Source organism: Falco biarmicus, chromosome 2, assembly GCF_023638135.1.
Source record: "Falco biarmicus isolate bFalBia1 chromosome 2, bFalBia1.pri, whole genome shotgun sequence".
NCBI lineage: Eukaryota > Metazoa > Chordata > Aves > Falconiformes > Falconidae > Falco > Falco biarmicus.
In genome coordinates this window covers 81,628,507-81,642,398 of record NC_079289.1, presented here as the reverse complement: position 1 = coordinate 81,642,398, position 13,892 = coordinate 81,628,507, and the positions used below count along the sequence as shown (strand labels likewise).

The following is a 13,892-nucleotide window of genomic DNA, read 5'->3' as shown; positions in this document are numbered from 1 at the left end:
TACTGAACGCAAAACAATTCAGCGTCAGATAGCTGTGGAGTATGCGCTTGCAATGATTATCTGTGTAGTACAGTTTTATCAATGAGTTTACGCATATCTACACATCTGGGAAAAATAACATACATACATTTACTTAGCACACAAGTATCACAAGCATCTCTGCAAACATTTGTACCAGATGCTTGCAAGCTATGAACACGAGGCTTTCTTATTTTCTGTGTACACAAAGGACAGAGTCAAAGTTAATTTTCATCTTTAATAAGCTCATGATTCTTTGTTACTTAATACTCTGTAAAAAGGTATTACAGATTGATCATTATTGCAGTGACTTCTAAAGAACCTGGACAGCCATGAGGCTGAAATTACAGTATCATATACATTATGTAGTCATTGATACTATCTACTACAGCATGAAGAAAAATACTTTTAAAATAAACAGTATTTAACTGAAAACATAGAAATGGAGCTTTCTTTCTTACAGTATGGCTACATATCTATATTCCAAGAATTAACATTTTAAAAAATGCTAGATCTTGAAAGGTCATACATAAAAAGAGTCATGATGAAGATGAACCAGTTTTGCCCAGAAATGCTATAATGAGCACTGCACAGTTTTTCAGCAAATTCTAGTTTTGCCAAGCTTCAAGAGGCAAAAGCCTGAAATGTAAAAGCTTCCAAGTTGTCTAGCTAGTCCACTCGTCTTGCTCTGGAAGGACCAGTGACGCACACTGCTTACAGACAGCCTGTCACCACAACCGTTCTTTGCCGACATGAATGCCATCAGGAATAGACGATTCAGGTCCTTAGGATGCCAGGCCTAACAAAAAACCTCCAACAAATCCGCCGGACACCACGATGTTTTGTTTGATAAATTCTGTTGACTGAGAAGAAAAATAATACTTGTAAAGAACTGAGTTAGTTGTGTCCGATTGTAGCATTTAATACTTAATCACAAGTGCCTGGAAACAAGAATACTAAAATTAGGGAGAGGGGTGCAGGGGAAAGCAATGTGTTTAAAAACATATAAAGCTAGGTGGCAACTGCTGGCACCAAGGGAGTGAAAACTGAGACTCAGCTGTCTTTAACAATATATTTAAAATACAGTTAGTATTTTCAAAGTCAAAATACAGAGGAACTGTCATAGCAATTTCATGCCAATACCACTCTTGTTTTGCTTAAAACAAGACAGATGTTTTACAAACTCCCTTGGCAAAAAAGCATAAGCACCACCATGACTTCAATTTTAATCACATGAAAAACGTTTAAAAACAAACCAACTGTTTTTTGGAAGACTAGATCACTGGAAAAGAAATATACTTCACTCCATTATCAGCCAGTTTCCCAACAACTTCTTTCTACAAGAAACACTCAGGTATAATGACATTTGTGTACAGTGTCTCATGAAGTAATAGCAGAGTATAACACGGTATATCAAACGTGCCATTTCATAAATCCTCCACTTCAAACACTTCAGATAAGCTATTAATACACAATTAGAAGAAAGTAATAAAATATGAGAAAAAAGAAAAAGCTAGAATAAGCTAGAAAACCATCTCTCCAACTTCCACTTCATATTCACATTAAAATGTAACGTAATTGTTATCAGCCTCTGTGCAACTCCATACAGGTTACATCTGAGTGTGTCAGTGTGGCTGCTGTTACACTGTCTGCAGCATCTTCCAAGCCAGGATTCACAGTCACTAAGAAAGCAGCTTAGATGGCCTGTATGAAGTGTGAAAATATGTGGAAAAGGCTAAACGTACTTTTAAAAAAACCCCAAAGACCAAATAATTAAAGTCTTCAAACAACAGAACAAAATAGCCCCAGTGACACTCATCAGTATCACAGGCTACCTCTTTTCAATGTAGTACATAACTGACAGATTCCACAGACAGACATTCTTGGAACTGTATAAAAATGAGATAAAAACCGCAACTCTAGTTACGAAGTAGTCCTAGCTTTTATTCAGAAAGAAAGGTCAGTCTTGTACAACCAAGTAATTCTGTTATCAGCAGTCTAAGAAAATTTGTCTTTTGTCTTTGTAGCCACCATGTTTTAACCACAGTATCTTCAACTTTTTACTGTGTCATGACCCCACTGGCTTTCTTGCTAGCCAAGAATCCACACAGACTAAATGGCAAAGTCAGTGGCAGTCCCTAAGCCGTATCAGCTGTAGAAATGCATTAACTTTGAAGTGTTTGTGTCATCTTTAAGAGTGAAAAAATAGAATGCTAAATGAATAAAAGAGAGACAAATCTGATAACTTTTAATAAAATAATACAGCCAGAGTATTTCTGATGCCTTCCAGTTTTGCACCTGCATTTTCAATTAATCATCACCTGCAGCTGAAGGTAAGAAAAACTGGCTGGTAGAAAAGAGTTTATCACCTTAGGCTTACCTCTTCAATTAAAGTATTGATTTCCGGTGCTGCCTTATTTGCACGTTTTTTTAACTGTTTTTTTGCTTTGTTTACATCTTTTTCAACTCTCTTCCAGTCAACTTGTACATATCCACTATGACTAGCGATCTAGGAAAATAAAGGGTATTTAGTACAATTGTCGTTAACATTTTACAAGTCAAAATACAGTTTCTTAGTGCCTACAAAGTTGGAGGGGTGTGTAGGGTTTTTTTATAGTTACAGATACAGGAAAAGAGATTGTTCAGTTATAGCAGGTACACTGCTTCAAACACTAATATTTTCCACAGTAACAGCAGTTCCAATTAGAACAAGCAACAGCAAAGTTCAGTAGACTCTCGTTAATTTTACCCATTCTCTATTTTTCAGCTATAAAAGGTTTAAATAAAAATGTTTTTCCTTCAGCATTTACGGTAACTTTACTTGTAAGAAAACCACAATCATAGGACAACAATGAAAAAACTCTTTAATTTCAGCTTCTTTCAGAATTGTGGAATTCTGATTTGTGAGAAGGTATCTGGGGCTAATCAGAATCATCCTTAGAAATACTGAAACCCCTTATTTTGCCCTACATCATTTAAAGTGTCCAACAAAAAAGTATTAGATACAAGAGAATTCTCATACTTTCTACAACACAAAGCCAGTGAGTAGAAAAATAACATGGCCTGGGTACAGCACAAGTTCTGTAACATCAGCAAAATGAGTAAGTTTTGGGGGATTGTTCATACCAATTTACACTTGAACTCCCAAAATGCTTAAACATCCATGAGATTTTGCCTTATTTCTGTTACTAAGATTTGATCCTGGAAACAAGTAAGATGTTCTGTTACTTGACCAACACTGACAATCTGACCAATTTCTTTAAGACAATTCACAAAAGAAATAAATATTTAAATGTTTATAAGATCACAGCTTAAAAAAACCCCAAAACAATCAGGCAATTACTGCATGCTCTAGAGAACAGTTAAACAACTCACTGGTTGGGAAAAAAAAACCAGAGAGAAGGAAAACCCCCAAAACTAACGATTACTGCTTATTTAACTGCTAAGACTGATAGATACAGACCACTGACTTTACAGGGTAAATGACTGTTATACCAAAAGTTCTTCATAAAGAGTGAGATTTCTCAGGTCCTTCTTAAAGTCATGTTTGGCAAATTTACGTCACTTATGTAACAGTGTTCTATGGAAACAGTACAATTGGTAAATCAAAGTCACAGATGATGAACTTTCACGGAACACATTTAAATATACAATTTATTAGGTTTGACATAAAAAGAAATGTTTCATACTGCTTACTGGTACTGAATTTTGACTTTCACATACCATATAACTAAACGTAGACCATCTAGCTTGTTTTACTACAGCCACAATAAGTAAGCAAGATACCTTACCACAAATAAGAATTTCACGATCCTGAAAGACTAAAATGAAAAAAGTCTCAGACAGATTTTGTCTGAATTCAAAACAAAGCTCCTAAAAGACCACCTATGTAAGAAAGTAAATTTCAGTTTCCATCTTTGCACAAGATTTAAAAAAACCAATTAACTGGACAAATGCAAAATTAAGTTACTATATTCGTAACGGATTCATTGACCTTGACTGCCTATTGTAAAACCATTTATCCAGAGGGGCACCGGTGTTTATGCAGGGATAGCTAATTAACGACTGTCTATTATACAGTATGAAAACATAAAACTGGTTTTAAAGCTGTACTAGTTGCACATCCAGTCACTGGATGACATACCAGGAACAGAAAAGGCTGTACACTGGGGCAATTTTTCTTTTATGAATTTAACATTATTACAAGAATTTCAAAAAGGCCCAAACATTAAGTTAGTGCCTTCTAACTCATAAAACTGAAAAGTAAATATGGACTGATCTACCCAGTCAACAAAATGTATGAAATGTTAATATATTTGCTTGCTCATTAAAAAAAAAAAAATCTAAGTAAAAGGACTTTAAAGGAAGTATTTCATTAAGACTAGTTTAATTAGCTCAGTTATCCATACAGTACAAAGATGAGGCATAATTTTTTAATTAAGTTCTGTTTAGCTCTGCAGTAGTTACAACTTCAGTTTGTACCAAAACTCCAGTGTACACAATAAAAATTATACTTTTCTCCCTGAACTTAGCAGCAGAGATCTTAAGTTCTGCTTTTGAGCATTTGTACACATAAGCAACAGAGATCAATGTTTTCAATGTAAGATCTATAACTGAGAAGAAAAAAAATGTTGTACTTCACTGCAGTGATAGTCAGAGCCTGCGTCGTATTGGCTTTGGCTGCAATCCTACTAATTACATAACTTCGTATACAAGCGCAGAAATAATCCCACCGGACTCAAATGCTGGTGAGACAGCTTTCAATTTTTAGACCCTAATACATCATAAAAAAATTATTTGCTTACAACAGTAAATTTACATAAACACAATTTCTTAAAAGTTCACTAGTATTCTTAAACCCAGCCCCTACAATAACAAACTAAAATAACACTCCATTATCAGTTCCATACTTAAGATAACGAGTCATCTAAGTCTACACATAGAGATCACGTCTCTTAAAAAGACATGGGGGTGGGGTACATCTATTTCTGTATATACAGAAATCTATCTATAGAAGTACATATGATAATGGCATAATATATATTATATACATGCATCTCTCTCTCATGTATCACATTAGTAAAATTTATTTTTGTTCAAGACCTTCCAAAACTGTTGAAAAAAAGAATTCATTTTTTCCAAAAAGGCAATTGAAAAATATATCATTGCAGGAATACTAAAAATAAGTGCATCTTTCAAGAGAGAATCTGGATGGGAAGATGTCATTTTGGGAGTGATACTGGAGAGGTATGCTAGCACTTTGTTATTGTGAAACAGTATTAAGACTAACGAGCAAAAAATGTTTAAGAGTAAAACTTTTATATGGCAAGACGGGACAAAAGAGTCTTAATTTCCTCAAAGACAAAAATCTCTCATACTAAAAAAAAGTCCAACTAAGCCCAGAAGATACACGTGAGCTCCCTGTGCTCAGCTGCTTGTGTAGCACACAGAAACCATGCGCACTTTTAAGTATCTTCTGGTATTTAGATAGGTAGCAACCCCCATCACACTCAACCAGTTTCCGGAACAGATCTGACAAGTCTCTAACTTCAATACATAAAGAAAATGAGGGACTGAGAAATGACACAACCTTTTTTTGTAAGAGTTAAACTGCAGAGGCTGTATCTTCAGCCGTCATCTGCTAGCACAGCTCCACTGTAACCACTGAAACTACTCCAATTTACAAAGACAGAGAAACCATACCCCTCCATTTCATGTCAAAACCTGCCAGAAATACGGTATTTCTTTAAAAGGTCAACTTCCAACTACCATTTGCTTTGGCTGTTCCACAGAATGTTCCCTCAAAGTCTGCACACATCAACTGTCAAGTGGGATGTTCAAGGCAAAACTGAATACAACTCTTTCTTATTAAGTCCCCACCCCTAGAAGCATGTTGTTCTCTCCACACTTCACTGAAATGCCACATCATCATCATCATCATGGCATGGTATCAACAAACTACTCTACGAGATACAGCCAAGGATATTTTAGCATTTATCTTGCCTCTTGTGTTGTTTTCAAAAATTTACTTTTTTTAAGTCAGAAGATAATTTAATGAAGCATTGAATCAATTGTATATTAACAGGATGAGGCAAAATATATTAGTGAAAGCACAAATAACTGACCCCCCCCACAATTTTATGATTAAATAATAGTCAACACACAATGGAAAAACTTGTAATTTTTACGCAGACTGCAGAGCAAAAAGCAATGAAACCACTATTAAGGATACAGGAGTTTAAAAACACAGAAGAGAGAACAGGCACTCATTAAGAGCAACTGCTTTTAACCACTTCATTATAGCAGAACCACGTGAGTTCACACTTCCCTGCTCTTCAGGATTTCACTGAACTGTGCTGTATAAAACAGAAGTTATCCAAGGAAAATTCTGTACTTGTTATGAGAAATGAATTATATTTTCCTTAATACAGTATATGGATATTGCTCTCATACCAGCATATTTGAAAAACTACATCTATTTCAATAAAAAGGATAGCTAATTGTGCTGGATATTTCAACAGCTTAATTTGATCAAAGATGTGATAATAGATCTTCATTTTGAGACTATGAAAATTCTTTAATATCATTTTTATTCTCTTCCTCAGACTACTTTTCATTTAATCTGTATTAAGACTGAAAACCTTTTAGATCACTTACAAAAATCTGACAAATCTTTTTTGCTTCTTGTACAAACTGACACTCCAGAAACGTATTGCTTTCAGTTTGCTACTAGATTTTTTGAAAAGTCATTACATGCTGAAGAAAAAAATACATTTTTTTTTTAATTTCACGACTGAAATGATTCACTGAATGGGCTTTAGACAAGACTTTTGCCTTCTGTAGTTTTTGTTTTAGCACACAATTACAATGTCAATAGTGCAATCAGCAGTTGAATGAAATCTGCAACTTCAGATAAATCTACAGATAAAAAGGAAGTTTCTAGTCATGTGCTGAAATGCGACTCTGCCCACTCAGGGGAAGTGCTGAACATGTATTCATATGGAAATTAAATTTACAATGTGTGATCTTTAAATGAAAAAATTAAAGACTACGGAAATGTAATTACACTATAGAATTTATGACTCACCTTTAAAATGCAAAACATTCTGAATTAAAAAGAAAGACCACGGCATTTACCTCATTCCCTTCCAAGAGAATGTGGTCTTACTTAATTAAAGATATCGACAACTCAAAATATGAAACTCACTTTTTCTCATGAATAGTATCTCTTTTCAGATACACTGTAAATGAGATCAACTAAGAAATCAGACACTCAAACACATGACAAATAAGTTTTATGTAACGGAAAGCTCTCCAAGCATCACAGCTCAACAAGCAAAAACACTGCGCAAGTAATGTGTTTTAAACAATTTCTAGTCTCCTTTCTCTACAGGTCTTAGTTTTAACTTTTCAGCTTTCTGTAGTTGGAAGTACTAATGAAGGTACCTGCAGGCAACATTCTCTACCTGCTACCCCTGGATGCCAGCCCACCGTTCTGTAGGCTCTTCAGTCATACTTAGGTTAGAATTGTCATTAAAAGAATTAAGACCAGTGGCACACAACACAGGAAGAGGTATTCAGATCCTAAAGTCAACTGGATGAAAGAGGTGACAAGTACTTCAAGATCCACTGTGCGTGTGTATATATATACCTCAATAAATGATTAATTCTTCCGTCATGATCCAGAAATACACATTATGGGCTAAAGACGTCCAAAGTACTCCATCACATTGATTCATTTGCTGGCATAGCGCATCTTGCCAAAAATTTACATCTGTATGGTCTTAACTATTTCAGATTCAGCACCCTTGTAAAATTCATCCCTATGTTCAGGTACAAGCCCAATAACCAGTGATTTCCAGATTCAAAAAGGTCATCAATGTACAATGGTGAAGTGGAATGAATGCTACTACTGTAAAGCTTCGTATCGAAACTATTTCTCTTTGACTTTTTGCATTGTGGATGCATTTCCATTGCTTTTGAGTAACTCAAAATAAAATACACTTCGTATTTGTTGAAAACTTAAACCAAATAGTTCCAGGAGTCCACACTCTCACACAGACTGCTGCAGTTCTATGTTGTAAGTTTAGCACGTGGCTTAAAAAAAAACCCAAACCAAACCTAAACCCAGTAGCGAACATGATTATGAAGAAAGTTAAGAGTACTTCACACAGCTGTGATGTTTTGATGCATTATGCAGCAACAATCACAGGTACTACCCAAATCTTCCAGATCACTGGTTGACTGCAACAGCCATTACAATCAAAGGAGTAACTGGAAGTGGGATACACCTTTCAGAAATCCTCCAGGGTGATGCTGAAAAGATTAAATAAATTAAAAAAATATGTATCTTTAACAGCCTGTCTCAAAAAATGGTATATGATTGAACCTAAGTAGGCACCGGTCTACTTCCTCTGGAATGATTTGAGGAAAAATGACAAGCTCATGGGCATTAAAACATGAAAAAATGCCAGTAAAAAAATTAAGAATTACTTGGCATCTTACAGAAGGGTATGTGAAATTCTCCATCACTTAAAAGTTTCATCATCTAATTTAAAGGCTTTTTGGAAATATGTCCTCCCCATACCACAATACCTGATGAAAAATGGAAATGGTCGTGCCAGGGAACATCATTAAAAATTTTTGGATGTGAAATCCAACTGAACAGAGGAATGCAACGATGCTATCAGAAATCAGCAAAGCTTCAGAGGTTCAACAGATATAACTAGTATAGTACAGCATGGGGAGAAAAGACAAAAACACGGCTTCATAATGGGACCACAGCAAGTGTTCCAAGCAACTGCCAAAGAAGCCTACTTCTTCTAAAGCACTGATAAAATTCTCAAACCTGTTTAATATAAACTCAGCTTAAATTCCTTATCTCCCTAACCACAGGTTTACAGGAAATTCCTCTGATGTGACAACAGTGAATCACATACAGCATCTCAGCTTCTGCACACCGGTTTCTTTTGGCTTACTACAAACTATTTTACAGGACAGTGTAGATTCTGATTCACCATTCATTTTTTAGAACTGTGTCTTTTGTACACAATATTACAGCTGAAATGTAAGTTTTTGACTGATAAGACTAAAAAGATGAAGTAGATAAGAAGCCTTCCTAATTAAATTTTACCCAACAGCTGTGTTTTTCCTATTGTTTAGTAAATAATATTTGCCAACTTAGAAAGCATGAAATGCTACATACTTGAAGCAGAAGAAAGCCACCACCTACTGCAGTTGCTGCAAGCTTTCCGACTTTCTGGAACAAAAATCCCGCACACCTTAGGAGAACAAAACAAAAAAAACCCAGTCCAATGAAGTTGTCTGCTGAAAAATGCCACACTCTAAAATTCCCAACTACAACTATTATTATTTTTAATTTAACAAAGCAACTGTATCATTTCACATTTTAAAATTTCAAAATCAGAATATTTAATACAAACAATAATTAAGAATACCTAACACAAGTCAACATGAGTAATGGTTGCTAATTCGTGGCTGTCTGATGGCCCCTTTAAAGTAAGATTGAGATCTCCAGACCTCGTCTGCACAGAAAAGCTGTATGCTCCTATTAAATGTAGCATGTTAATAAAGCACAATGTAGTAATATGAAAGTGCCACTATAACAGTTCCCAAATGGTAATTACCAAAAGGTAAATATATTCTACCATCATTTATATTAACTACACGACCCATAACTTAAGTATCTCAGGTAAAAAGAAGATACATCCTTACCACAACACTTAAAAATCAGAGGGGCCCCTCTACTGGGACATGGCCTCAGTCTATTTTTAATGGGATCAAGGCAGCCAGAAAATTAATTATCTTGTTTGCAGTCTCCCCTCTCATATCAAACACAGAGCTGCACAGATATTGATATAGAATAGTTTGGGCAGGAAGGGACCTCTGGAGGTCATCTAGTCCAGCTGCCTACCCAAAACTGGGCCACCTGCAAAGTCCAATCCAGCCTCCAAGCTAAATCAGGTTGCTCAGGGTCCTAACTTGGGCAAGCGCTGAGTTTTTCCAAGGCTAATGGTTCCACAACTTCCCTGGACAACTCTGCTGGTGTCTGACCTGCCCCCCTGCCACCCCCGGCCCACACACAGAGGGAAATTTTCTCCCCCCCTGCACATGAAAAGTAAATTCGTATTTATATACATGAAATGCATAGAGAGGTATATACATCTACAGATACTGAAACACAGTTTCCAGCTTTCAAGAAGCCAGTTTTTATGGATGCCAGATGAACTATTCCCTGGAAGCTTCAGAGTTTATGTATACACATCTAACTTCTAAAAATAATATTAAGGCTACAGAGGCAAAAAACAAACAAAATAAAAACAACCCCAAAAAATCAGACTGAAAGCTAAGCCTACACTCCTCAAAGCTGTGCTGAGCCTGGACGTGACAATTTCATTTTTGGTCTATTTCACCTTCCAAATCTTGCATAATTCCATTTTAAAAGTCACTCTGCTACTATAATGCTGTTTTTCACTGTACTTAACATTTTTTTAAGAGTACTAGAATAGAGACATTGCATGAATAACAAATACCTTGACATAACTGCTACGGCTGTGGCCATATTTTCCAGTTTAAGTTCTTATCTGTACTATCTAGCTTTCACCATGAACTATTTTAGCACAACTATGCTGTGGTATCTCTCTCCAGTTAACATGAGAGCAGACTTAATTTGTACAAAATGGCTCCAGCTGAATTTAGAGGCAAAAAAAAGTCTCTATGAAATGGGGCTCTTAATGAAAAGTATACTCTGCCACAATTTTTTTCCTTTCTCATTTCTTTTACTTATAAAGTATGTCTTAGCCATAATATCATAACTAGATTTATAAATCTATACTGGCAAGGAAATAAGCTTTTCCATACAAACAAAAGCTATATGCAGTAATTTTCCATTTATTCCTTGTATTTTTAAAGCTCTTGACATTTCCCTAAATCCTTTTCACAGTAACTGGTATGAATAAATGGTGTTTTACCAATACTACAAAACACTTCAGAATGATAAGTCAAGAGTAATGAATTAAGAAATTGTTCACACATGGATAATCTTGATCAATGATAAATGAAATCCTGTTAGAGAGGATACAAATAGCCTTGGAAAGGGATCTTCTTAACACAGTAAAATGTCTAGGACAGTTACAAAAAGTGATGCTCACTCACCAGCCAGTCACACCACCCATCACAATCTGAGTAGCTACAGAGTATTTTTCTACAATTGGTCCTGAATTCCGGCCAAACACACGATTCCACCAATGGTGACGACGTGCATATTCTGTTAAATCCAACACTTCATAGGAATCATCGTCACTTTCATGCTCTTAAAAGAAAAACAAAACAAAAAGAAGTAATTTTCTCAGTTATACAGTAAATTAACAATTTATGTAAAAAAACCAAACGTTAACAGAATTGGTTATGGTATTAACTGGCTAATCCAATGGTTTAAATTGCAGCATACAGGCTACCTATGATCCAGCAGCTCAAAGAATAAAGAATTTTGAGATTTTATGCCATAATGTTCAAGGTAAGGAAGAGAAGACCACAGGGGGAAATAAAATCTATAAAATCCATGACTGGCACAGAAAAGGTGAACAGGGATCTCCTACCTGTTCAAATACAGGAACTAAGATGTATTGGATGAAACCAGCAGGTAGCTTGTTCAACACAAAAAAAGCAAGCCCCTGCTGGAAGCCCGAGTTAACCTGTGGAACAGCTGGCCGCAGGATGCTGTAGATACCAAAAGCTGATGTGGACTCCAAATAACAACAGAAGAAATTAAAGAGGGGGAGATGGACCCAAATGATCTGCCAAAGGTTGTCAGATACAAACATCTTAACCATGGCTAATGAGGTCCTGGGCTGAAAAACATTACAAACATTCTGAGAAAGTAACAATACCTGCTTACCCTGTTAAATCTTTCTTAGATCACCCTGCAGCCAATGGCTTTCGGACACAGGATGCTGGGCTTTCATCTGACCTACTACAATGTCTTTTATGATCTTAAGCAATGTGAAACACGTCAAACTTATGAAAGAGCTCACACATCTCCACTGGACAGACTAAAACTTTGAAAGACTGAGAACCTCTAGCCTAGTGTTTTCCTCAGAGGGCTACACACTAGCATACACTAATAAGCCAAGAAGAGACACTTCTGCTGCTTTTCCACAACAGGTGAAATAGATGAAGCTGGGACTTCCATGAAGCTCCATATTTGCAGTACAATTCCATCAAATTTTCAAAATAGGCATCCTGCAACTCCAAGTTAGAGAACCTAAATACCATGTATACTCAGACATCAAAGCGAAGAGATGGCTTGAAAATTTTTAAAGAAAAATATTTTAAAAGCATTATCATAGTTCTATGGACACACATAAATGAACTAAAGTCTACTTTGGTTAAATAGATTTAATGTGAAATGTAAGTTCAGCAATGATACTGGGTGATTCCAGAGAGGAAGAGAAGTTGAATTACTTCCTAGAATTATAAAGTGAGACTGCAGATATGTAACATTTGATTAAGAATTTCAGCAGCTGTTTTTAAAGTATTACTACAAGTATGGGTAAAAGTTAGAGAATGCAAGAAATACACACGTAGATATGAATTATTTCCCTTTATTATCACCTAAGTGTTCCTGAGTACTAGAACATAAATAGCAAGGCCCATAATGCTCAGAAGGTACTGAATGGCCCTTCCAGCTTTAAGGTATCAAGCGCAAACTGTTCAGCTGCTTTAAGTGGAGGAAAACAAACAGGTTGTCACAGAGCGTCAGCTGATTCTGCCCCTTCATTAGTATGGCTCGGATCAAAACTCACACAAGTGTAACGCGTCGCGTGGAAAAAGATAACGCGAGCGCACCTTCCGCGGGTGGCCGCCGCCCCCTCCCCGCGGGACAGGGCTGGGCTGGGCTGGGCTGCGCTGGCTGTCCCGGCCGCCGGGCCCTGCCCGTGCAGGAGGGCGGCGCTCGCACGGCCGCGGTGCGGTGCGGCAAGGCGCTCCCGCTCCCCCCGCGCCCCGCCGAGGGCTCAGCCCCGCCTCCCCCCGGGACGAGCCAACGACAACAACCTGGCGCGCAGGCGCCCCGCCCGTCCCCTCCCCTCCCCCACCGGCCGCGCGAGCGGCGAGGGGGGGGGGCGACACGACGGGGACGGGGGAGGGGCAGAGCCCGGGCCATCCCTCCCCCGCCCCCGGGCGCCGGCACCGGGACCGGGCTGCCCCTCGCCCCCGAGAGGAAGGGCGGCCGCCGCGCCGCGCCTCCTCCCCTCTCCCGCCAGGGGACGGTACAGGATGCGTCGCTGCGGACGCGCCCGGGCCCGCGGGGCGCCCACTGACCTGAGGCGGCGCGGGGCCTCCGCGCCGCCATGTTGGCCGGTGTTGACAGCGGAGCCGGGCCCGGGGCCGCCTCGCTCCGCCCCCCGCGGGCCGCTCTGCGCCGCCCGCCCCGCGCCGCTCCGCGCTCCCCCTCCGCCGCGGCGCCGCCCCCTCTGCGGCCGCGGGGCCACAGCGCGCGTGCGCCCGCCGCCCTCCCCGCCCCTCCCCCCGCGGCAGCGCGAGGGGCGCCCGGGAGCTGTTCCCCGTGGCGGCGGCGCGGGCAGCGCGTGTCCCCCGGTGCCGCGGAGGGTGCTGGGGCGGCAGTTCCCGGGGGGCCGTGGAGGGGGGGCGCGGCGGGGCCGGGTTTGTCCGCGGGCAGCGCCTCGGCGGCGGGGCCCGTCCCCCCGAACCCGGCCGGGCAGGCCGCGGGCCCATGGTGCGGCGCTCCCGCCGCCGTGGCGGCCCGGACGGTCGGGGCCTGGGGCTTCTGGCCTGGGCGGCGGGCCCGGCTCAGCCCGGTGATAGCCGTGCGGGCCGCAGGACGCCTCAGGGTG

The 13,892-nt window shown here is 39.4% G+C and overlaps 1 protein-coding gene across 1 annotated transcript; it reads right to left on the bottom strand.

Annotated features, from left to right (window-relative positions):
* Nucleotides 1-236: 236 nt before the first annotated feature.
* On the bottom strand, nt 237-13,519 carry FUNDC1 (FUN14 domain containing 1). Its single transcript, XM_056329695.1, has 5 exons — nt 13,360-13,519; nt 11,194-11,350; nt 9,224-9,299; nt 2,399-2,527; nt 237-881 (listed from the first exon to the last, which is right to left on the bottom strand). The coding sequence occupies exons 1-5, from the start codon at nt 13,388-13,390 to the stop codon at nt 804-806; spliced, it is 471 nt and encodes a 156-aa protein (XP_056185670.1). The 5' UTR covers nt 13,391-13,519; the 3' UTR covers nt 237-803.
* Between the last annotated feature and the right edge of the window lie 373 nt (nt 13,520-13,892).

Bases quoted from the DNA above. Each gene is read 5' to 3' on its own strand.
- FUNDC1 (XM_056329695.1), bottom strand. From the start codon at position 13,390: ATGGCGGCGCGGAGGCCCCGCGCCGCCTCAG. The intron at 11,351-13,359 runs GTCAGTGGGCGC...TTTTCTTTTAAG, and splicing joins GAGGCCCCGCGCCGCCTCAG to AGCATGAAAGTGACGATGAT. The intron at 2,528-9,223 runs GTATGTAGCATT...TTATTTTCCTAG, and splicing joins GTGGCTTTCTTCTGCTTCAA to ATCGCTAGTCATAGTGGATA.